Here is a 26,886-nt window from a genome sequence, read left to right as displayed (position 1 = left end):
GCATGATCTAAAAGAAAGAAGTGCCTTATGAAAGAACAAAAACCAAAATCCTGGTCTTGACACCCATTATAAAATTACACTTCTCTATTCCCACATCAACTTATGATCACATTATATACACATAATATGTGATTTCTTCACATAATAATCAATGCCCTCCCAAATGCCCTCCTCAAAAAATATGTTTTATGCCATGATTTAGCAGTATTTGTTATCTCTGGGGTTTTACTTTAAAGCGATTGTTAGCTAGACGTGAACACATTAAAAAGAGCAGACAGATAATTGCTATTGGTTGAATGAAAGAAAATTACTCCATACCCTTTCCCAAATGCATCTTTCTGCCTCCTTCTCTCTTTTTCTTTTGTTTTCTTTTATTTCCTTTCCTTGCATGGGTTAGGGTGGACCTCCCTGATTCCTTACCTCCTTCTCTTATTCCTAATTTCAAAGTAGCTTCCAAAGCACTTCAAATCTACAGGAAATCTCAAACACTAGGGCCAAGGGGAGAGGGGTAGTGCCTCATCTATTACTACTGTACCCAAGACTCCTAAGTTCTTTCGCAAAGAGAAACCTGAGCAATTAGAACTTTAGAACAGTGAAATGTAAATAGATATTTCTTGTTCTTTTGTTTTTTCCTCCCTCACATATAGCCTCACATTAAAGCCTTCTTTAAGCAACTGGGAATTAAGTATGGAACTTAGGGAGCAATAAGTTTATAAAAAGCGCTAATCAAATCTTAGAGATTATCTGGTTCAAACTTATTTTAAGATCCTGAACCATTTCAAAGACTTATCTAAGGAACCACATGTCAGCAACAGAGCAAAAAATAAAATAAAACAAAGGCATTCTGTCCATCTACAACTACAAAAAAATAATAATAAAATTTTAAAAGAGGGGGGATTCTTAAAAAAAAAAATGTGATGTACCAGCTGGGTACAGTGGCATGCACATGTAATCCCAGTGGCTCAGGAGGCTGAGGCAGGAGAATTTCGAGTTCAATGCCAGCCTCAGCAATTTAGCAAGGCCCTAAGCAGGACCCTCTTTCAAAAATAAAAAAAATTAAAAGGACTAGGGATGAGGCTCAGTGGTTAAGCACCCTTGGGTTGAATATCTGGTACAAAAAAGAAAAAAAAAGAAGAAGGGGAGAGATGCATCAAAGTAAGAAAGAATTGTAAAACTAGAATCCACCTCCACTCATTTTGAAGATAAGCAATTTTGCAGCATGGAATGTTGACATTAATTATCCAATGTCACTCAGAAAAGCAATACTACTTCCAGTTCTCAGTGGACACAATAGTTTTAGTTTTTAGGTGGATACAATATCTTTATTTTACATTCATGTGGTACTGAGGATCGAACCCAGTGCCTCGTGCATGCTAGGCGAGCATTCTATCACTGAGCCACAACCCCAGCCCCTTACTTAACATTTTTGTAAATGAAAAACAGTGACTATACGCCTGAGAAAGAGGGGAAATGTTTTTTTTGTTAAAAATCAATGAACATTCAAATTTTCTGTTTGTACCTGAAAATCATCAACAAGTTCAGGGAAGAGGTGTTCATACATTTTTAGTTCTTCTATTGTTCGTCCTGGTACTTGCTGGGGTTTTAATTTGTTGATATCTGTTTCAATATCATCATTCTGAAATAATTAAAATAGCATGTCAACAGTTTTAAAAAACACAAAAATTACAGAATACACTTCAGATTTAAATGTTACAAATTATTAATTACATGTAATTTAGAATACCACTGAAAAAGATTGTATTGACTTTATCTCAAATTCAAATTTGCTTACTCTTTTTTTATTGTTGAATTTTGCTTAATTTTGGTCATGGTTATTCTAATATAACAGGATACTTGGACTTCTCAAGACAAATACCTGTGTTAAGACCAAGGTTAAGTTTGTTCTCCTCAATCTCCCTAACTGCCATCATGTTGGACTTATTAAAGGTCAATAAAACTTAGGAAAACAAGGATCTGGGGCTATAGCTCAGCGGTAGAGCGCTTACCTCACACATGTGTGGCACTGGGTTCAATCATCAGCACCACATAAAAATAAATAAAGTTACTGTGTCCTTCTACACTAAAAAGTAAATTTAACAAAATATTTTTTTTAAAAACTTAGGAAAATGAAATTGAAAAACATGTATATGTAATGAAGGTGGCAATAATCAAAATAGCTAACATTTATTAAACACTGAAAATACATGAAGCACTACACTAAGTATTTTACACGTATTATCTAATTTAATCTACATATATAAAAACACTAATGAAGTAGTATCATTAGCTCCATTTAACTGAGAAGGAAAATAACATTAAGAGAAGTTAAGGAGCTTGCTAAAAGTTACACATCTTACAAAGAGATAACCAGAGTGCAAAATTTGTCAAAGTGATCTGAAAACAAACACCATACACAGCTAAGTAAGTAAGATGTACTGCCTCGATATCAACTAAGAATTATCACCCACTTTAAAACTCTCTGGTAAATAAAGTTCCCTTAGAAAAACTCAGTGTTGCTATTCACTGTTTTTCAAGGTAGAAAGCTATTTTCTAGGATCCTTAACAACCCCATACAAATACAAAATCATCATTACCTCCACAGATCACTTAAGAGAGATATAATAAGACCACTTATTACTTTTCAGTTCATACTATTTTTAATTTTCTATTGATCTTAGTACCAAAATAAATTACTTTTCAGTATTAAAATAAATTTAATACATTTCAATCCTTATATACGTTTCTGACTATATTTACACCTAACTAGTAATTTAAAAGGAAAAATATACTGTATGCTTCTTGTTATTTCATACCAGGGATTTAGTGGTTATTTACATAACAATGAATGAGATTTTTCTCATTGCCATAAATAATAAAAATTGATTTTATTTAAATAATATTGTTAGTATATCATCACTGTATAATTATTACTACATGAATGTCATTTCATCTGTTATGCATTTATGAACCAATAATGTAATTATTTTCTTGATTAACATCTAATAAGACAGATAATGATTCCAAAATAAAATAATTAACAAAGGTAGTTTTTCTCTGAACACACTCATTTAATATTTAATGTTATTTTGTGAAAATAGAGCCTTCCATTGTATAGTAGCTGTCTAATATAAAAAATGAAAATTACTATAATAAAATAAGCATAGTGAGGAAAGAAAACTATTACTCTGAAAGCCAAAAGCAGGAACTTTTCTATGTGAGTTTGAGGAAAAAACAGAAGAGCTACTGATAGGCTCATCAAAAACAAACCAGCCTGCTACTACTCCTTAAAATTTTCCAAAGTTAAGGAAGGAACAAAGAATGTACTGAAGAAGTTTGTACCTATCTGGAGATGTCTTCTAGAATCCCCAGGTTTCTATAAACACTCCAGACTGTAAAATCTGGGACAAACAAAATAGAATCATGATGAAGAAAGAAATCTGAGACTACAATCACAAGAGAATACAAATAAAGATTACAACCACTACAATGTAGCAGTTCAACAGAAGCACAAAAGAAGTTATAGGATTCAGGTAAAAATAGGAAAAATGAGGAAATTTCCAGTGTTAACAGCCAAAAAAGTAAAAGGCTGCAAAAGAAAAGGGAAAAAAGGAAGTTAATACAGCTCAGCAGTCTCAAAAAGCCAACAATTCTGTAGCCCTTGAAGAAAAGTAATATTTTAGTAGACTTATACTGCAGTAGTAAAGAGCCAGCATTCCACAGACTACTTTCTGAATCCTGGCTCTATCTCTTAGAAGTTAGACTGATAATGTCTCAGGGCCTCTGTTTTCTATACTGCTATGAGGATTTCAAGGTTCACATATGTAAAGACCTTTGACTAGCACAGGGTTAAGTGTTCAGTAAATATTACTACTATTTTTATTATAACTGGTGTGTTAAGGTAAAGTAGGGAGAATTTTACCAATCACTGACACCCCAGTTGTAAGCCAACAACTCTAGTTTTCAAAAATGTCAATGTCACAAGCAAAGAAATCTATGAAAATTAAAGGTGACTAAGTAGACAGGACAAGTGACAAAATGGAATACAGATGACAGATTAGACAAATGTCACTGTAAACTTATGAAGCTGTTAACTATATATGGTTATATTGATGTATTTATGGAAAAAACACCAAGATAAATGATACATGCAACATACTCGCAAATAGTAAAAAATATTTTAAGTATGTTACTTGTGTGTATATGTCTACAATTTTCCAGAAGCAAACTCAGTTGCTGTTATAATTCCTATTGAGTTTTATTCCTCACCAATTTCTGTCTTTATATCTCTGATAACAGATATTTGAAATAAGAACTCTGAGACATGAAATATGAATTATACTGAACATATTTTGTTTTTAATAGATGTGAAAATATGTAAGAAAGACTCGTATTAAGAGGCAATATTTTTAAAGTTATTCTGGAAAATGTAGTATTAAGCTAGGAAATTTTACTTCCCCAAAATACTTTCCAAAGAATCCAGGTTACATTTTATATAGCTCCTCTTATCTAAGGCACATTTTTATAGAGAGAATTTAAATTCTAACTGGGATTCTAACAGTTCTTTCTCTTATATCAGGTTCAGAGCCAAATATGTGGTTCCCCCAAATGCCTTGACCATCAAAGCCTGAACTATTTTCCTTCTTGAGGTCAGATGCAGACATTGACTTGGCTAATTTGATAATTCTGCCAAAGCATGCCTTGGTGATCACATCTGGTTCTATAATGAAATTGATGAAACTGGTTCTATATCTGCTATTACAATAGAAATTTTCAGTATCTTCAATTCAGGAGAGTCGAATACTTACTTAGTGTGCCCCATTTTTAATGCAGTATTTCAAGACCTAAAAAGAAAAAGCCTAAGCAGGCAGGAGTCTAAGCCTCCCTTGCCAGAAAATCAAACTACGCAATAAGCCAAACAGTTTAAAAATTAAAGGGACCATTTTTCTACAGATATTATAGTAGCCCTCTTTACCATTAAATAACACAAAGCAGTTTCTAAGCTTTCAGAAGTGCCATAAAATTCTGATACCCACCTGCTTATTTTACCTACATCTCTTGTAATATGACAATAATTTCACATTTTCTCAATTCAGTAAATACTTCCCATCTTTTGCAATTAACTAAAACCTAAGAATCGTTAAGTAAACGCAAATTCTAACAAAAATGCATCAGTTATAGATTATATTTTCCTACTATTTTTATATCCCAGACTGTTGACGGAAAGTTATGCATTTTGAAATAAGTTTGCAAACTTTAGATCTTAACCTTTCCTTAGATTTCCTTAGGTTTCAAAATCTAAGTAAGAGGGTTAAATAAAATCTTTCTGGTCAAAAACAGTGAAAAAAATTTTCTTTAGGGTCTGTTTCAGATCAGTGGATTTAAAGCAGCCTTAGTTTTTCAATTACTTAGTGTCCATAATAAGCTGTAACAAAACAATACGGATTAAAACAAATTGGTCTACCATTATGTGTGTGTGTGTGTGTGTGTGTTTCCCAAACCTTTGTTTTACAACTGAAGTATATAATTTACAAAGGTGACTAATAAAAATTTACTAACCTTAAAATTTTGATCTAGGTCATCTTCATTTTCCATCTCACTTTCAGCTTCTAAATCAATATCATCGTTGTCATCACTTTCATCTACTACGTCATCCACTGTGATACAAAATGTGCTATAAGTAAGCATTCTACAATATGCACATTCAAAGCAGAATGTTATATGCATAAAGTATTTCAATAACAAAAATAAATGAGATTTCTTACTAAAAATGTCACGAAGGCTCAACCAACTATTGGAAAAACCTATGAGATAGTATGTGAAAGTGCTTTTAAATTTAGCAAATATTACAAGAATAAATTAGTTTTTTTATTAATGTTCTCAGTTTAAAGAAAAATAGTAAATGTCTTATCTTATAGTATCCTGAATGAAACATCCTGTTTCCTATTTATGATAAATTTCAATGACTCACTTCATCCTTTTATAATTACCCTCCTGTTTATTTCAATAACTATGTGCCAAATACTATGTTGTATGTAAGAAATATTTTTAGAGATGTGTTAATATAATCTCTACCCTCAGGGAGCTCATGAGGCTTGAGAGCAGAAAGAGCAAAGAAGTAATTATAAATACAGAAGAAAAATGTTACTGAAGGCATAAAATTCAAAATTCTAAGGGAAAACAAAGATGTAATAACTAACCGCAAACTGCTTTAAGCTAAGGGATTGATCACTTCACAGAACAGGTGGTACTTAAGCAGTAACTCGAAGTAAGTATAACAGACTTGTAAGTAAATATAAAGGTGGGTAGGTATGGTTTTTAAGAAGAAGAAATAATAATTCTAAAATAAGGAAATAAGATGATATCTTTGGAATATAACGAGTAGGACTAGCATGCAGTATCTGATTAGGAAAGTACTAAAAGGCAAGTAAGAATAAGAAAATGAAGATTATAATAATGTAGACCATAGTTTAGATTTTTTTTAACCTACAAAAGATAAGCACTGAAGATTTTCAAGAGGAGAATGGTTTAATTCAACTTGCATTTTCAAATGATCATTCTGGCAGGTGTGAGAGAGGGAGCATATGAGTGGAACAAGGCCAATTAATAGAAGGGAAGACAAAACCTAACTAAAACAATATTAACAATAATGGGAATGAAGGAAGAATACACATTAAAGAAGAACTCAAAGAATAGAATGTAAAAAAAAAGAAAAACAAAAACAAGGTCCACGGATGTGGGGAAGACAAGGGAAAAACAGCAAGAGTACTTTGAGGTTTCTCATGTAAGCATCAGTGCTTGTAAACAATACAGAAAATATTTGTTTAAAGATATCTACCCAAATTCTTTTGACTTCCATTTACAATGTGATATATATAGTAAAGATTATTGACTATCCCTTTAGAATCTGCTCTCCTTTCCTTTCTTTTACCAACAGAACCTCTGCAACAGGGATTCCAGCCTCCAATGCAGTATTTACAGTCATTCGTATGAATGATTTTTGCAAAAATACAAATCACAGGTCCCATTCTTTAAAAAGAAAATTATCCTCACCATTCTTTTTTTCATTCCCATTTTCCACATACACATGAGGAAACCACCATAGGAAATAATTAAAAACATCCTTTGATGAGCTAGTACAACAGAGGTCTACTGCCTAGGGATTACCTGCCAATCTTCTTGATAGACATTTTAAGGAGGAAAAAAAAAAAAAAAAAAACTTTCTAACTTGAGGTGGCATTGCAAAGGGGATCTGGGGACAGAATTCCTGAATTCAAAGCCTGGCTACCCAACTTACTGGCTATTTGATCTTAAGCAGTCACATAAGTTATTTGTATCTTAGTTTCCTCATCTTAAAAAAAAAAAAAAAAAAAAACGAATATGCTGACTCCCAATGTTCTTGTATTGTAAGAGTTAATATATGTAAACTTTCAGGCAAAGACTGTGTTATAAAAATTTTTATGATAATTATTTGAGTAATATGCTACTGGGCTACTTTAACAGTATCAAATTGTCTCAAATTCTTTTCTGAAATAACAAAAAAATGTGTATTCATATTGCATATGGTAACCTGGGTCTATTTATACCTATACCCTAACAACAGTCAGTCATGAATAAACAAGAACTGACATTTGGAGAAAGAGAGGGAACAAAGAACATCTTAGGAAAAAGTTAAGGGACTGAATTCAGTAAAGCCTACTGTAAACAGGAAAAATTATTTCTTGGACAGTGAGAAAAGAAAATACAGTTCAGCTTCTGAGACAAATTATGTTTTTAATTTTTATCCAAAACTTTTCTAATATTTCCTTTATATAATATTTTCCTTTGGGTTTATACCCCAAATATGAAATATCAAATATCATACAGCTTAGAGTGCATGAGATCTTCTATTCCAAACATGCAATGGAATTCTTATAGCATTACCAATAATTAATAACATTAATTACTGTAGTTTAATCAAAAAATTAAAACCAGGGAATATACATCAAAATTCCGGTTACTCACTTCTAAAATATCTGTATCTTGTTAATATGAAAAAGTAAAATATAGGAAACAAATATCTTTTAGTAAGAAACTAGTTAGATAAATTATACTACATCCTTATAATGTAACCATTAAAAGAAATGAGTCAAACTTTCTTGCAGACAAGTTATGTGCAAGTTTTCATTGAGCATAAACTATAACAATTTGGGGGATTCAGTTTTTTTAACTTAAAAAAAAAGTTCACTAATGTGCAACAAATGTAAAACTAAACATAATTACCAAGACAGTTTAATGTTCTTAACTTATATTTTGAGAATTTATATAAAGTATCAACTAATGTTCTTAAGTGATATTTAAAGTTTCTCATAATGGACATTTACATATATGTAAAACATCCTATGCTATTTCCCTAAATTAGTAGAGTTCAATTTCTCATATTAAAGAAATATTTATTAACTAAAATAATATGTAAAGGTTTATCAGGTTCATTAAAACCCTCTTTGCCAAATAATTAGGCACAAATAAAGAAAAACTATCAACAGACACACAGTTCCAATGGGAGACAGCATTCACCCTGTGGTCCTACCTTCAGGTGGTAAACTGTACAACTGTGCCACAGGTCCAGTAACAGGAATAACTGGCAACTGGAAATGGAAAGAACTCTTAATCGTTGGGAGTGGCAGGCGATTTTTGGGGAAACACTTCCTCATTATAAGACTGGAGGTGTTGACAAGAGGATCAAGAGTCCTGACTGCCAAACATTCCTGTTTAAAAAAAAAAGACAATATATCTTTGGTGAGTAGCGAAACCAATTTTACTTTATTCCAGAAAAAGAAAATTAACGTTAAAAATTTTCTAGAGACAAACATCACAAAAACCAATATTACAACACAGGATAATTGTAAAACAGCTTTACTGTTCACAGTGTCTATTTATAAATAGGAATATCATGTAGGGCAAATTTAGTAGAACTTTTCCCTAAACATCTTAACTATGCAGAAGTCAGTACCATTTTTGATACTGAAAGTCACCATAGTACTATATATAAATTATTTAGGGGACATGAGAAGGGGGAAAAATATTAAGAAAGTAAGAAATATAAGCCAACATGCATTTGCCTGAAACGCTCTCAGAACTATATCTGTTTTCATACAATGCACCTCTCATAAGTTGGCTATTCAGCTTATGCAAGAACAGCCTAAATATACTAATTTAAAAATTTAAGAGTGATTTGCTGCCAGAAAAATCTATTTTGAGAAGGGTGAAGACATAGGGGATTTCAATTATGTCATATTACATTATTATTAGTTAACAGCTGACATTCAGATGGCACTTTTGATGCATAGTAAAATTTTCAATACACAGTTTCACATTTGATCTGTCAAAACAAATGAGAAATTAAGGCCCAAAAATATTAAGTCACCTAACTCTTCCTCATAATATCAAATATCCATCATTGTCTGGATTAGGAAGAGTAAAAACAGGTATATATATGATTGCTCTAAAAAATACTAAGGGTAAACATAAAACATGTGTTTGGACATTTAACTATTGTCATGTAGAAAGATGATTTATCATGAGTAAAAGCCAAGACAGCACAACCAGGACAACTATCTGGCATTTTCTAAAGGACAAATTTATGAACTTCTAAAAACAAGAGGGTTGCATTACAACATTCCTATAGCCCATACCTGAGTCTTCTACAGATGCTAGAAAACATCTCACTAAATATACTGTCAAAAATGTTTAATGCTGAAGATGGCTGGCAGAACTAGAACTCCAGGTTTCCCTACAGTAGCTTCTCTATTTATTCTTATTCTTAGTCTTATTTCCCAGCAGGAAAATAAGCAGAATACTCAAAAACAACAGAATTGCCCCAACAGCTGTATAGGATCTACATAAAACTGAGTTATGTACAGCTGACTACACATTCTAGAAAGTTATATGGAATCCAATAGGTGGTTTTATACATCTTCCTTTAATCTTCTGAGGGCAAAATCTCACATTGCAGAGATGTGCACTGACTACCTTCTCAAATTCAGTCTGAGTGAGAAATGATTGTGCCTTTTGGTTTTGATATTTTTTAAATATAAATATATAACATATACCCTTTCTGAGTATTTGCAAATTAATTTTCTTAAGAACCAAACCATATCATTAGTACATAAGTAGAGTAATAGTAAGAAAATAACTCACTTGTGAAGTGTTATAAAGAATTTTCATCCCATTGGCATCAATAAATGCTTTTCTTCCCAACTTGATGTTTGTAACACTTTTTAAGCTCTGTAAAATTCCTTTCCGAATGAGCATGTTTCTATGCCGATTATCATGGCGATGCCAATCTACATAAATTGTTAAAAGCACTTGGACATATCCTCTGTCTACAGCTCTCCTGGCATTTGTTTCTTTAACAAAAGAAATTGAGAAAGAATATTTTTTAAATGACAAGAGAAAGTACTGGAATAAATCAAATTAAAAGTATAACCTCAACTGTGACGAAAGGCAACTACATATTTAAATATGTTTTTCTAAGAAATTAAATATGACAAGTTCCAGAAAGCATTACGTTTTCCAGAAATTTTCCTGCCCATATATTGTTTAATGATTTCTAAATACCAAAATTCTTCATTAAATTATGTTTATATCTTTTTAAATCAAAAAAACTTCCTATATTTTAAAACTTATGAATATACTGACAATAACCCAAATGAAATGTATAAGCTTTTAACTTACTAGCTGTGAATATTATTTTGTTAAATGCTGTTATCACTTTTATTAACTTCTGTCACAAAATTGGTATTCCCAATGAAATTACCACCATTAAAATGTAATTCCTATACAAACTTTGTTTCCACTGAAATTAATTGCTCTAGTTATCCCACAATTATATAAACATCCATGCCATAACAATGCTAAGTTAAAAATACTTAAACAACTTTGCAGTAAATGAAAGGGAAGAAGCATTACATGATTAGAAAATAGTCATTCGAGGAATTAAATTTTGAATATAATGAGAACTACATTAAAGGTTTTCTGTAAATGATCAATTTGATTGGGATATAATTAACAGAAATGAATCCACAAATTCAACCTAATTTTATTATTTTTAAAGTATTAATATTTAAAATTATTAACCAAAAGAGTGCATTTTACTAAGATAGCAGCAAAGAATTTATATCATAGCAACATATTGAGCCACCCAGTGTTACTTTGGAGAGTGGATAATAAAGGCTACAACTTTGGAATATTAATCCATCTCATGTTGTTTAACTACAATGAAATTCTGATTTCTTTTTTCCCCCCTCTCTTTTTTGCAGTGCTGGGGATTGAACCCAGGGCCTAGTCACCTAACTCTTCCTCATAATATCAAATATCCATCATTGTCTGGATTAGGAAGAGTAAAAACAGGTATACATATGATTGCTCTAAAAAATACTAAGGGTAAACATAAAACATGTGTTTGGACATTTAACTATTGTCATGTAGAAAGCACTCTACCACTAAGCTAAATCACCAGCCCTCTAGTCTCTTCTTAATCTCAATTTCACCCACAAAATGACCTCTGATCTATGGCCTGGACATGAAGAAGATAATGATTTGAGTTGCCTGAAAGAATTATTCTATTGTCCAAGTAAGCCAAAACATTAAACTGAGATAAACATACTAATTCCCTTTCAGAACTACATTCTGTTATTAGAGAAGGAAGAAACTCATCAAGGGAAGAAACGCCTCTCTCATATGTGAAAGCTTTTAAATCCCTATTGTGAAAATTGCTAGTTTACTAAGGCTGTGGCTATTTACAAAATCAGTTCAATTGGATTTTTTGTTTTGTTTTGGGTACCAGGGATTGAACTCAGGGACACTCAACCACTGAGCCACATCCCCAGCTCTATTTTGTATTTTATTTAGAGATGGGGTCTCACAGAGTTGCTGCTGAGGGTCTCTCTCAATAAGTTGCTGAGGCAGTCCTTGAATTTGAGATTCTCCTGCCTCAGCCTCCTGAGCTGCTTGGATTATAGGAATGCTACACTGTGCCTGCAGTTCAATTGTTTTGACCAACAAACATTTCATATATTTAAATGAATATACACTTTGTTTATACCAACTGAAATTTACAAGCCTTTACTAGCTGTAAACATGATTTTGCTAAAAGTTGCTATGATCACTATAACTATTACACATTATGTGTTTTTGTGGGAATTCCCAATAGTCCAAATGGTCTTCATGAAAATGTTTAAATTCTTTATGAAAGATCAAATAAGAAACTCAGCTATAATTCAAAAAGGTACTGAGGTGATCCTTAAAGGAAATGAACAGAGCCACCTACAGTCTATACTGAGCACAATTACAACAGATTATACAGGGATTTTTATTCATGTGTTCAGGGCACACAACTCACTATTGGCCTATTTCCTCATCTCTAATTAATAAAGAAAATTTAAGTTTAACAGCACTGATAACTGAACTATCTATCCACATTTATTTCAGTAGTCAAATTTACTCTTTTAAAGTAAATTATTGTTGCCCCACACACAAAAAAAGGAATTTTAAAAAATATAAATAAGTGAAAATGCTACAAAATGCAATGGTCCATTTAAATAAATGTAATGTGCTACTAAATATTATTTTGTATTATTAAATTTCATCTTATTTAATGTCATATATAATTTGAAACTACATTAAATATAAACCACTTATCAATTACTTTTTTTATCCTGATAGACTAAACAAGTATGTCTGCCCAGCATTCTTCTTTAAAAAGAAGAGAGGGTATAAAAGGAAGACTATTACTTAAAACTGAAAAACATCAGACTTCAATCATCTTAGGTTAACCAATTTCTACAAAATATTTGAAACTTCTGAGAGTTTTAGTTTGCACTGACTCAGAATTAATAACTCTGTTATCAATGATTCAGAAAATTAGTATGCTTTAATAAACTTTTAAATAGCTATTCTAATCCATTTCAAATCAGATTTACTCTTTATACAATTTGAATTACAAAATCAGAGACAACAAAGCAAGGTGACAAATAATCAGTAAATTCATGTATGTGATCTTGGTTTAAAGTTTACCATATCACATGAAAATAAAGCTACAGAGTCAACCTACATGAGTATCGTGTGTTTCATTTCAAGAGTAAATTTGTTAAGTGAAAACTCAGGTGTATAAATACTATGGTGATTTCCGAAATTTAACAAGACATTACTTTACTAAATATCAGATTTTAAATAATTATTTGCTAGTATTTAAAAAAAAACAATTCTAACAATTCAGATTTAAGGGCAAGTAGGTCTCATCCTTGAAAGATCTTGAATAAACGCCTATCTTAGGAGGAGGGAGAAGGGAACTCCATCAACAGGTTAAATGTTAAGACTCAAATGTTAATTTATTCAATCAATCATCCATAAGACTAACAATGGGGGATTTGAGGGGTGGGGGCAGTGAACTGGGGATTGAACCCAGGGTCTTGTACATGCCAGGAAATTGCTCTACCACCAGGCTATATCCCCAGCCCTGAATATGAAATTTAAAATAGATACTGAAAAAAAATGTAGAGGGGGGAAAAATGATTATTCTCCAAAAGCATCATAAGACACATTCTACTCTAATGCCTTAATTGTTAAGATATTAAGTAATTTATTTTCTAAATAAATTTTTTAGACTATACATCTACATTAACAGCCACTTTTTAAATATCAATTTGAATTTGTGCAAGAAATAAAATTTCTATTAAAAGGCTCTAGGTTAAAATCATGTGCTATATAAAGAGTACAACTCATAGTAAAAGTTATATTTCTCATAATAAAAATTCTCAATATCATGTTAGTTTTACTCTTTCAATAAATGATACATGATATTTATTTATTTTACTTTATTAATACAGCTTCATGTTTATATAAATACCTTAGAAATAGGAAATAAATGTGCTTAAATAAATTATTCAAATGTACTGAACAAATTCAAAAAACATATAGCATTAGTAATATATATCAACTGCACTAGAAGATGAAATCAATTTCAACAATAGAATATTAAAAATCAGCTTTAAAACTAAACTAAATCTACATTTCCAGTTTCTTTAACATAGTAAATAGAATGCTCAGGAAAATAGTATCTAGTATTTCTAGTATTTAAAAACTTACTTGATTTTAGCAATGCAGCAAGAGTGTCTAAAGCAACCCTGTCAACACAACAAGAAAACACAAACAACAACAAAACTAGTAAAATTAATCTACAATAGTAAATTCATACAATCTTCTCAGATAAGTAATTCTATTAATCTATTCCAAACTTATTCTTGTTAAGAGCATCAATTACATATGGTGTTTCTCCATATTCATTTTCCCTTCCGCTTCAAATTAGATATGAAGAAGACTGAAATAGTAAAAGTACCAAAAATTTTTAAGAAAGAAAAAGAAGAAAATTAACATTGTCTAAGTCTTTATGTCAGAAGTTACATGAATGATATGTATCACTGACCCTGAGAAAATTCACAAAGAAACCATACTATCAAGAATCATTGGCCCTGGCTTGTAAAGGTACTAAAAGAAAAACAAGTTTCAACAGATTAATTTCATAACTGCAAAATTCTATAGATAATTTATTAACTTTCTGACATTAAAGTGTTTCAGTTCTATCAAGCTATCATCCTCATATTTAAGTAATACAACAAGTGTAAAACATTTTGGAACTCAGAAGTTTGGAAAAGAAGAATGAGCTCTTAATGTCTGTCAGCCATGAGGCACCAAAGAAAGTAACTATTATCTCAAAAATTCTTATATCCACAGAGAAGACAAAGGAATAGTCCTAAAAATTGAATATACATATATTATATTTTTGAACATAAATACTCACAGTGAAATCAGCTGCCATTAATCAGCTATAAAAATACATATCACTGTGGAAAACCTGTAATTCAAGTTGTTTTTTAAAAATAAATTACTGAAAAAATGACAATTTCAATAATTTTAAAAATGCAAGGCTATAAACTATAGAACCTTTAAGTGAGAAATCAACAACTACAGTTAATTTATATTAAAAATATGTATGCTATCAAACTTAACTAAGCATTTCACTCACAATTAAGCATTTGTTGAATGCCTACTAGACACCCACAGTACCAAGTTCTTCATGGGTATAAAATTTAAAAACAAGCTCATCTCTTCAACAGGTAATTTTACAATCTACATAATGTAATAAAATATGCACCTATGAAAAAACTACTCAGGAGATTAAAACCAAAAACGAGGCAATAAAGTAAAAGTTGCACACATTAGTGATAAAATAGAGGCAGCATGACCAAATGCAGGAAAAGGTAAAGAGCTAATGAATCAGAAGATTTAAGATGGACATTGGTTCACAGTAACAGCTGAAACAATCATCCATGACCAAGTAAATACTCAGCAAAAGACCAGTAAGACGAAGTTCTTAATAGTTACACTTTAGTTTGACACAAATAAAGCAAACGTGAACCTCTATTTATAATAATATTCATAGAGTAAAAACAAAGTAAAAATTTTTAAAAATATCATAAATTCATACCTATAATTTTCTCAAAACAATGTGAAATGTTGGTAATGGTGAGTTAAAAGTAAATGAACATTATGAAATTATGTGTTGAATTTTCATTGCATTGAACAAATCATCAGTAATGAGCTGTCATATTTTCATAGTTGTGCAATAAAATGCACAAAAGAGTGTTTAAAACTATCAGAATAAGGATGTTAAAATGGGTCAAAATTAAATATAGAACTAAACAGATCTTCGAAATGAACCTGTTCTTTGTAAAAACTAAAATGGAAAAGAAAACGACATTCAGTAAAACCTGAAAAATGCCAGATAGCATTGTAGGTACTTTAATTCTTCAAACAGTTCTGGTCTACAGAATTGACAATGAACACGGAAAATAAAAAAATTAAAATATGACATGCCTAGAGCCAAATAAAAACTTAATGGTATGGAAATTGAATCATATAAGGTATTTATTGAGAAAGGAATTACAAAATCAGAAAGGCCTCCCTTTAAGAAGGCAACCTGACCCACAAAGTGAACAAGGCTGGACTCCACACACCTCCAACCCATCTCTCCTGTGGTCCTTCAGGCAGCTTCCCAGATTCACACAGTCTCCTGGGGGCCACGGTAAGGGCCCAAGGCCCATACACAGGGCAGTGATGATCATGGTTGGCTAGGCTATGGTCCTACTAGGGCAAGCCAGGGCACTGAGGGAGTACCTTCTGTCTTGGCAGTGGCTACCTATTCAGGTGATGAGGAAGACTCATCACCCAGCATAGAAGGCTGCTGCCACTGGACACCTCCATTGCTTGACCACAACAAGGGCTAGGGCTTCACTCACAGTTCTAAGGTTTCTGCAGCTCTGCAGCCACTCTGGACCCTGCCTCTGCCTCTTCTGGAATTATTTGTGGATTTTGACTCCTGTTACTGTAACCTGCAAATCCAAGAGACACATCAATCTGGAAGACAAGAGAACTGCTTCTTCAGAATCAAAAGAAGACTGGCATGCTACCTCTAGGGAATTCCCAGAGGCATACCTTGCCATACCTGGAGCCAAACAAAGAGCATGCTTGCTAGAAAGGCTTCCTGTCAGTTGTGTAGAAGACAGAATGACATTCTGACTCAAGGGGAAGCTGTGCAGGTTCACAACCAATCACTGCCATCTCACCTTCAAAGACTGGGGATACAGTGTGCAGTCCTTTTTGTAGAAGTGAGAAGTATAAGATTACTCTGCAAGAAGAAGATTCCAGGGACTTAAAAGCACAAAGGCTTCCTCGTTGGTAGCCCTCTGAAATGTTGACAATCAGGATCTAAAAAAAAGTTCTATATTAAAGTTATGGAAATTATGTGAAAGTAAGTGTCACTTTATAAACAATAATAACACTGAATGAAGAACATTATCCTTGAAGAAACCTTCTATCGACTGATAAGCAGCAAAGTTTCTTGTTTGGACCTTAAACTTGTCCATTAGAGGAAGAATGAAATAGATTGCCAAAATGGCCAAATAAGATATTATGAATCCTCTAACTATAGTGGTTGCAAGGAAATTATCCCTCCAAATCATGATACCAAATAGGAAAATGACCTCCAAGTGCTTTGTGTGTAGGGAATTTTTCTGAGAGAACAGAACCAAATGCATCAGAAAAACCACATAGCTGAGAAGCCCTACAAATGTGACAAGTGTGATAAGAAATTTTTTTCATATATCAGAACTTTATAATCACAGGACAGACCACACAGGAAAAAAAATCTATAAATGTGATGATTGAGATATAAAAACTAAAATCTATATGTACTAAATGTTTAAGAGCCCAATATTATAAAACAAATACTACTAGAAATAAAGAAAGAGAAAGGCCCCACTCAATACAGTAACAGGGACTTCAATACCCCACTCTCCAACATCATAGTGAAGGGTGACAAACTGATTTCAAGGCATACTTCAGAGCCATAATAACAAAACTGGCATAAAATCAGATCCACAGGCCAAAGGAACAAAACAGAATGCCCAGAAATTAATCCACACTTCTTTAGCTAACTGATTCTTCAGAAAGGTGCCAAAAACAGACTACTGAAGAAAAGACAGCTTCATAAATAGCGCTGCAAAACTGGATATCTCCATGTAGCTGAAAAATGATCCATATCTCTCACCTTGTACAAAAATCAACTCAAAGTAGATCAAAGACCTTAATGTGGGACTTAAAACTCTACTAGAAAAAAACAATTCAAGATCCTAGCACAGGCAATAATTTCCTGAATACAATTCCAAAAGCACAAGATAAAAAGAGAAGGCGAATGGGATTCCATCAAGTTAAAAAGCTTCTACATAGCTAAGGAAACAGTCAACACAGTGAAAAGACACCTACAGACTGGGAGAAAATCTGACAGCTATTTTTCTGACACAGAATTAATATCCAAAATATATTTTAATACACAAAAAGTGACCAACAAAAAAAAAAAACAAGCAATCTAATAAAAAAAATGGCAATCTGGACGCTTCTCAAAGAAGAAATATAAATGGCCAATAAATATATGAAAAAATGTTCAATATCATTAGCCATCAGGAAAAATGTAAATCAAAAGTACAATAAGATCCCATCTCATTCCAATTAGAGTGGCTATTACCAAAAGAAAAAAAAAAACTAGCAAGGATATAGGAAAAAAATAAAATCTTACACACTGTTGGTGAGAATCAAACTAGTATGGCCACCAAGTAAAACAGTACAGAGGTTCATAAAAAACAAAAAACAACCAAAAAAAACCCCACTATATGATTCAGCTATAACACTCCTGGATATTACATCTAAAGGAAATAAGGTCAGCATACAAAAAGAGATACCTCCATACCCATGTTTCTTGCAACACTCCTCACAACAGGTGAGATATAAAGCCAAGATGCCTTGCCTATCAACAGATGAATGGATAAAGAAAATATGGGTATGTATACACGATGGAGTATTACTAACTCATGAAGAAGAATGAAATCCTATCATTCCCAGAAAAATGGATGGAACCACAGGACAATATATTTAGCAAAATGAGTCAAACATAGACAAGTATTGTATGTTTTCTCTCATATGTAGAAACAATGAGAGATAGAGACAACCTGAAAATTAAAAAAAGATAGGGGAATTATTAGAAACTGTGAAGGGGCCACAGGGAAGAGTGGATGGACATGATTAACACATAATATATGCACATGTAGAAATACTACCATGAAACCCATTAATTTATATGATTAATATGTGTTGATAATTATCATTAAAAAAAAAGAAGACAGGGTGTGGCTCAGCAGTAAAGCACTTGCCCCCCATCTGTGAGGCACTGGGTTGGATCCTCAGCACCACATAAAAGTAAATAAACAGAATAAAGATACTGCATCCATGTATAACTAAAAAATATTTTTTAAAAAACAGCTTGAACTTTTACTTTCAGATAAAATGGAATAACAGGAGCCAAATCTACCCTCTCATCTGAGATGTGACTTTTTTAAAAAGGACAGAATAAAAGAACTATTTAAAATATATCAAGCATCAAGCAATGAAGGACAGAAATCCATACGGGATTAAAACAAGAGGTAGGTCCTACAATTGCCCCAGCTCACCACATTCGAAAGTCATAGCTTAGAAGACTAAATCAGTGCACAGGGCAGATCATAGGGGAAAAGAAACTTGAACAGAAAGAGAAGTCCAGAGATTTTTCAGAGGTTTCTGTTTGAATATTAGAAAAGCAACAAGATCAGTATATGTGTGTGAATTAACCACAAAGCTGGGGAAAAGGCCATCCCAAAAGACTGAAGAACAGTGTCTAATATTCACACAGGGCTGGAACAGTACCTGTTCCCATAACCAGACTGGAAGCTCTCATAATTTGTGGGATATGTGATATAAGACTCAAGAGTTTGCCTCACTAGGGAAGAAAAACCAGTCCTAGACTCAATATTACTCACTCCCCACCTAGTAAAAGATCAAACTCTTCCTGTGAAACTTAACTCCATCCAAGAACAAACCTGAAGACTATTTACAAAAATGTGAAAACACTCAGCACCCAGAAAGGTGAAATTCACAATGCCTGGCCCCCTATCAAAATGATAAGGCTTGCAAAAAGAAGGGAATTAAAACCCATGACGAAGAAAAATAAACCAAATGAAACTGACCTAGAACTAACATAAATGTGCAAAAATATCAAAATACTTACTATCACTGCACACCATGTGTTCAAATAACTAGAGAAAAAATTTAACAGGTCAACTGAGGAAAAACAGTTTATCCTGCTACCATTTGATCCAGACACTCTTACACCTAAGGATTTACCCAAAAGAAAAAAAAAATTTTTAAAGGCCATACAAAGTTTTGTGAATAAACATTCATGGCTGTTAAGTCAAAAATCTGAATAACTCAAAAGTCTATCAAGAGGCAAATACATAAAGAAATTATGATATATCCATACAACTATGAATACTACACAATGATTTAAAGGAATAAATGTTATATAACAATATAAACGTAAATACAATTGTGATACATTAAAGAAGCCAATCCTCCCCCCAAAAAAATCAAGTATACAAAATCCCTGAACATGCAAATTAATCTTTAGTGACAGAAAACATCCTCTGGTTAAATCCAGGCCAAGAGGAAGGAGCATGAGAGCAATTACTGAGAGGAACAGTAAAGCTTTAGGGAGCAATGGATAATCATTATGTTGAACATCTTCAACTGTGGTAATAGCTTCAAGGGATTAGTTATATTTGAGACAACATCATGATTTTTATGGGCTCTAGTCACTTCTTTGCTTTCATGGGCCCTTCCACCATTATATATATATATATTTAAAATTTATATTTTAAAACTGTGTTGATATAAAGATGTGTTAGTAATAACAGATTAAATCATTTTCTGTATAAAAGTCCACTTTTTTTCTTATGACTTCAAAGAAATTAAAACATCTTCATGGACCCCTAAAGTATCAAGGGCCCTCAGCACTGCCTGTTGAGCCTAAAGACTTAGTCAACCCCAAATATGACAATTCTTATCAACTGTATACTATGAATATATACAATTTATTATACGTAAGAAAGGTATTTCCAACAATCAGATATAATATGTGAATTAAGTAAATCTCTCTTCCTATGGCACTTTAATTAATATATGTTATAAATTCGTTTTATTAAAATAAAAGGTAAAAAAGAGAAAACATTTACTCCACAAAGCACTAAACTATCTGCTGATTAATCCTATTTATAAAGTCTTCACGCTCACTGAATTACACATGTGTTCTCTACAGTAAGTAACAGATATCACTGTTTATCTCTTGCCATTCAATATAAGCGGTCTTTTTACAAACAGTTTTACAACACAGACTATCCCAATCAACCTAAAGTAAGAGAAAGACATTTTAGGGAACTATGTAGAAGAAACATAGCTAACACAGAACATAGTGAAAGATCAGAAATAATACCTACCATTAAATATTTACAATTAACTAATAATTAGTCACTACTATAGGTGGAACTTATTTGAAAACACCATCACTGAAGATAGAATTAGTTAAGATGAAGCCATACTGGAGGAGGTGGGCCTTTAAAACAACATTAATGCTGTCCTAATAAGAGAGAAGACAATGAGAAGACATTCATAAGGGGAGAACATCAGCATGTAATGATGATGGCAAAAAGTGAAATGCTACAACTGCCTACTAGAAATGCAAAAGATCAATGCAAACCATTGAAGAGCAGGGAGGGGTGGCACACACCTGTGATCCCAGCTACTGGGGAGGCTGAGTTCTCAAGTTTGAGAACTGGGCAACTGAGACAGCCCCTGTCTCGAAATAAAGTAAAAAGGGCTGAGATGTGTAGCTCAGTAGTAGAGAACCCCCAGGTTCAATCTCCAGTACAACAAATACAAAAAGAAAAGAAAAGCAAGAAAGAAGTTAGTAAAGATTCTCCCCTATAGGTTTCAGAAGGAGCATGACCCTTCTGAGAATTTTCTTTTGAACTACTGCCTCTAAAACGGTTAGGCAACAAATTTCTGTGGTTTTAAGCCACCAAGTTTGTGATACTCTGATATAATAGCCCTAGGAAACTAAAACATTATGCTGTATGTAATTGCTTACAGTAAACCCATAGGATTTTCCCACCTACAGCTAATTCTTTATTCAAAACTATGAAAATATTACAGTACTTTCAGAAAGTCTTCCTGTTGGCTGGCAGTTGTTTACAACATGCTTGAGTCAAATAATAGTATTTCTCATAGCTTTTAATCCTAAAACATTCTTATAACATGGTAATTTTTGATGTTTATTCCTCACACTGGCAAGTTGAAATATAAACTGTTTTTTCTGACTCTAGAGCCCATCAAGTTTATTCAACTATTCCATTAGATTAAAAAAAAAAAAAAAAACTTATGAAGCCTGGTGAAAACTCATCTTTAAATTTTTACCCCCAAAAAATATTTTAAATATATTAAACTTCAGTACAAAAAAGTTTCTGCAATTCTGACATTTATAAGCCAGCATGAATTTATAAACGTTATCAAAGAATTTTAAAATATTAATTTGTTGAAATGTAGTATATATTATGTTAAATTGATAAAAGTTTCTCAGTTTCAACAATTTATACTTCCTCATAAATTTTCCCAGTCTTTTTGGGAAAGAACAACACAACCAAACATAACTTGAAGAGTATAGTCTATGGTTTATTTATTTAAGAGCAGTGGAGGAAGAAAAGCTTAAATCCAGTTACTAAAGTTAATCTACTTTTCTTTGAGGATCAATCCTTACAATGGCCATCAACATGGAGAAACTAAAAAAAAAAAAGACAGAGTTACAATAACTTTGTGATTCTGCAATCTGTATATGGGCTAAAAATGGGAGTTCATAACCCACTTGAAGCAAAGTGTGAAAGATGATATATCAAGAACTATGTAATGTTTTGAACAACCAACAAAAAAAAAAAAAAAAAAACACAAGGGTGTAAAAAAAAAAAAAAATAACTTCCTTAACAGCATCATTTTGGATTAACAGCTTTAAATCTGAACCCTAAAATTAGAAATAAAGAAATCCTAAAGGAAAACATCATCCTTCCAACATAAATCTCTCAAATCTTCTTTTAGCATGGGGTACTGTTTAAACAGAGGAAGAATCACTATAGAAAGCTCTAAATTACTGAGTTTTCTAAGTTAATTAGGGAAGAGACCCTCAAATTACTAAAAATGACAAAGAGATCAAGATGGAGATATTTGGTCACTAAATTGTTTATTCTTTTAGAAGAAAAAGTCAAAATTCGTTTTTATTTTTTAAAATGAAATTATTTACAGATTAAGGAATATATGTGAATTAAAAACAGGGCTGAAGATATAGCTCAATGGTAGGCAGAATGCTTGACTAGCATGTATGAAGCCCTGGGTTCAACCCCCAGTAGCTCCTATATATACACACACACAAACATACATACAAATACATGTATATTTAGTATTAGCTAGGACTCATTCTCAGCCACATTACTACATTGCGTACTTAAAATATATTACATTAACATAAGCACTACTGCTAGTTATCAGAATCATCTCATTAAATCCTAATCACCTTACAATAAAGGCACTAATATTATTACCACTCCACAGACTAGAAAGGGGGACACATAGGTTAAGTAACTTACATCATATCATGGAGCCAGTGAGAGAGCTATATGAAAATCCAGGTCTGCCTGCCCTCAGAGCCCACTCTTAAGTCACTACTACACTACATTGATCCTAAATTGGTTTTTACTGTGATACAAACATTTCATCTTGTTACATTTCATCACATATTCCAGGACTATGTATAATCTTTGCCTAAGTAATGTTGAGTCACCCCACCAAAAAATATTTATTATGAGCAAAGAAGGATCCAAGATATTTTAAAATATGCTGAGCTTTATTAAAAAAAAATGTTTTTTTTTAAAAAAAAAAAAACTAGAAATGTCCTGAACCCTCTGTTTTAGAATAAAATTTAACCAAATAGTTCATGTGAACAAGCTCTCCTTTATAAGAGATTTGCAGTTAATAAATATAGGAAAAATGAGAAAATTAGAAAATCAATGTTTTATAACCCCTAATAAAATAACAGATCCAGGTAATGCATAAGTAAAAAATTATTAAGTGACAAGTATATGGGAACATTCCAATGAATGGATTGCCCCAACTAATCACCTTACATTACACAAAACAAGGTACCCTGCACCACTTCTGAAATATTTTGATTAAAACCAAAGTAAATACGATCAAGTTACTAGCTCTGCCAGTATACAGAAAATTCAAGGAACATACCTGTTTGTTAAATGACCCCAGCATAGTCACCCTAATCCAGAATGTGGAACATTCTAAAGAAATATCACACAAGTCCTTCAACAAATAGAATCAAAAAAATGGGGGGAATTTTATTGATTTTAAAAGTTTATGAGACATGTCAATCAAACAGAGACCTCGTCTGGACCTTGATTTGAACAAGCCAACTGTAAAAAGGGCATTCCTTTGATAATCAGAAAATATGAGATGATACAAAGAAAGTATTATTAATTTTGGTAGGTACACAAATGACATTTTGGTGAGACACAAAAAATGTCTATATCTGATAATGATCATACTAAAGAATTTACAGATGAAATGTAATGGTGGATATTTATTTTAAAATATTCCAGGAAAAAATACAAGCAGAAAAAGTAAAACAGAAATACAAATGGCAGGATATTAATTGCTGTGGAAATTGGGTGACAGGTGCATGCAGAGTTCATTATACTATTATACTATTATCTCTACTTTCGAATAAACTTGGAAACTTCCTAAATACAAAAAGTAATAATGTGTATATCTTGTTTGGATTCTGATTCCAACAAACCAATTGTGGAAGGGCAATTTTGAGATAACTAAAGAACACAGGCTAGATTTCAGATTAAATGAAGGATTTAATAATTTCGTTGAATGTCATTAGAGTATTAATAGCCATTTTTAAGTCTTCTTTTAGAATTATACACTTAAGTATTTAAGAGAAAAACAATAATATTCAGAGAAAATCATCCCAGAGAAAATATCTAGAATTTGCTTAAAAGTACCCCAGGAAAAACAAACAAAAAGTATGGAGAAGAAACAAACAAAACAAAAATGGTACAATGTTTATAACTGCTGAACACTATAAGTAATTAATGTAATTAATTTAATTAGTCTAATAGTAAAAACTCTATTATGTATGTTTGAAAAATTACATAATAAAAAAGTTTTTAAAGAATGACCTCTAGGCTTAGGAAAATACTAAATATAAACAAATAATTGCAAATTGCTTTCATTTTCTGAGGTTAAAAGGATAAGTGAATAAAAATATACACAACACATAAATAAAATATATCCTAAGATACATATCACAAAAAAGACACAAAAGAGAAATAGAAATATATAAATTTAAGAAATATTCAGATTATCATGAGAATTAAGGAACTAGTCACTAAAAGATTGCAAAATTGGGTGAGGAATATAGTAGGCACTCAATAAATGTTTCTGAATGAATGAATATTCTATAAATTATCTTATTTCATCTTATAGAAACTAAGACTGTTCAAAGTCTAAATTTCTATAAACATTATAACTTAATTCAACCTGTTCATTGTACACTTCAAAATAATGAGGCCCAGAATAACAAAGGATATAACTCTGTTTACATTCAAAACATTTACTCACTTCATAAGACCTGAATTCTTCTTACTAAATGGTCCGATGATTTTGAACATCAGTTCCACAACTCCATTTTTCCCTAAAGATACTGAATTCACAGCTGAAAGGGAGAGAAAAAGATACAAAATGATTTAAAAACTTCAGTAACTGAAAATATGTACACTTACTGATACACAGCCAAAAATATATACAAAGTGTTTAATAAATGTGAACTCAAGTCACTCTTGAGTTAGTTTAAGTCCACACCTTAATAAAAATGCTTAAGAGAAGATGTTCTTTTTTCTTTTTTTTTTTTTCTCTTTTGTTTTATGGGAAGTTGCAAGGCAATTCTGAAACAAATTACAGCCCCCCAAAATATATATATTATAAAAAAAGACTCCAGCTGGATGCAGTAGCACACGCGTGTAATCCCAGCAGCTCACAAGACTGAGGCAGGAGGATCTCAAGTTCAAAGCCAGCCTCAGCAAAAGTAAAGTGCTAAGCAACTCAGTGACACCCTGTTTCTAAATAAAAAACAAAATAGGGTTGGGGATGTAGCTTAGTGGATAAGTGCACCTGAGTTCAATCCTCAGTACCCAAAAGGGAAAAAAAAAAAAAAAACTCCAGTTGCTCCATTTGTTTCTTCAATCAATTTGGTCAACATGGGGATTGAGAGACAATAGTAAACAGTCTCTGCCTTGACAAAGCATAGTGACATAGAACGAGAGAAACCATAAACAAATAGCTACTTAATTACATTCTAATAAATTGTGAACTATTTGGGTTACATCACCCTGCTCAAAATTTTCAATTCTGAATACATATATTTTTTAAAATTTAAGTAAACTATGCTAGTCAGTGGCTAATTCAATAAAACACCACCAAAAATGTACCTCTTAATATTTTGTAAAATGATATTAATTTCCTCTTAGTTTGTTACTTCGTTATCCTTTCTAATTTTATGGCTGTGCTTTCTATTTTCTTGATTATATTTGGTGATTTAGCCATTTTGTTTTTAATCTAATTCAATTTTCATTTTTAAATCAATATTTTTCTATTTTCTAATGTATGTCTTTTATTTTTTTTTACTATCTCATTCCTCTACTCTCAATATTATTTCTCTGCTCTTAACTTCTCTAGTTAGATAACTAATTCATTCACTTCCTTATGTTCTTTTTAATTACACAGGTGTTCATTACTTAAGTGTTCAAAGCTATTTTCCTTTAAGCACACCATATTGTCAAAGCATAGATATATACACATACTCACACTTAACATGTTTATATGAGTTTATGTACACGTGTACACACACACACACACACACATCCTCATTATTTTGCAAAGATATTCTGCAATAATACATACCCTACAATTCAAATTTTAGGTTCTTTCACTAAACACTCCAATTTCACAGTCAGAGAATAAAAAGGAAATGCATGTATACCTAAGTGAGCATGTGTACTTAGGGAAACATTTTATCTGAGTCGATCTCTCTCCTCAATATATTTTTCAGAGGCTCCAGTACTGTGGTTTTTCAGTTCTGACACTTCCCTACTACTAAAGATAAGTGATCCCAACTTTCCTTTCAGCTTTCTTCTCATCTGTGAAAATCCCAAGAGATATATGGTTTTTCAAGCTGCAATACCCTCATATTTTTCCACAACTTTTCCCACAGCAACCTATTCACCACCCTCTCTAGTCCTTTACAAATTAAGG

General features: G+C 32.1%; 1 protein-coding gene across 12 annotated transcripts in view; it reads right to left on the bottom strand.

The window, feature by feature from the left end:
• Agtpbp1 (ATP/GTP binding carboxypeptidase 1) overlaps positions 1 to 26,886 on the bottom strand; it is a 277,856-nt gene that overhangs the window by 178,774 nt on the left and 72,196 nt on the right. For 11 of the 12 annotated variants that reach the window (XR_011704081.1, XM_071600509.1, XM_071600505.1 and 8 more), the window contains 6 exons: positions 25,198 to 25,291; positions 14,125 to 14,162; positions 10,177 to 10,385; positions 8,567 to 8,744; positions 5,557 to 5,654; positions 1,520 to 1,636 (listed from right to left, as the gene is read on the bottom strand). Coding sequence is in view for 11 of the 12 variants with exons in the window: in XM_071600509.1 (XP_071456610.1) it covers positions 1,520 to 1,636; positions 5,557 to 5,654; positions 8,567 to 8,744; positions 10,177 to 10,385; positions 14,125 to 14,162; positions 25,198 to 25,291 (734 nt within the window). In the remaining variant the exon portion in view is untranslated. Of the gene's footprint in view, positions 1 to 1,519; positions 1,637 to 5,556; positions 5,655 to 8,566; positions 8,745 to 10,176; positions 10,386 to 14,124; positions 14,163 to 16,661; positions 16,679 to 25,197; positions 25,292 to 26,886 lie in introns of those variants that run through there. The other variant, XM_071600508.1, reaches the window with a different exon arrangement.

The sequence above is a fragment of the Marmota flaviventris genome, chromosome 13 (genome assembly GCF_047511675.1).
Source record: "Marmota flaviventris isolate mMarFla1 chromosome 13, mMarFla1.hap1, whole genome shotgun sequence".
In the NCBI taxonomy this organism is placed as follows: domain Eukaryota; kingdom Metazoa; phylum Chordata; class Mammalia; order Rodentia; family Sciuridae; genus Marmota; species Marmota flaviventris.
The sequence above is the reverse complement of the archived record's forward strand: the minus strand, read 5'-3'. Positions and strand labels throughout refer to the sequence as shown.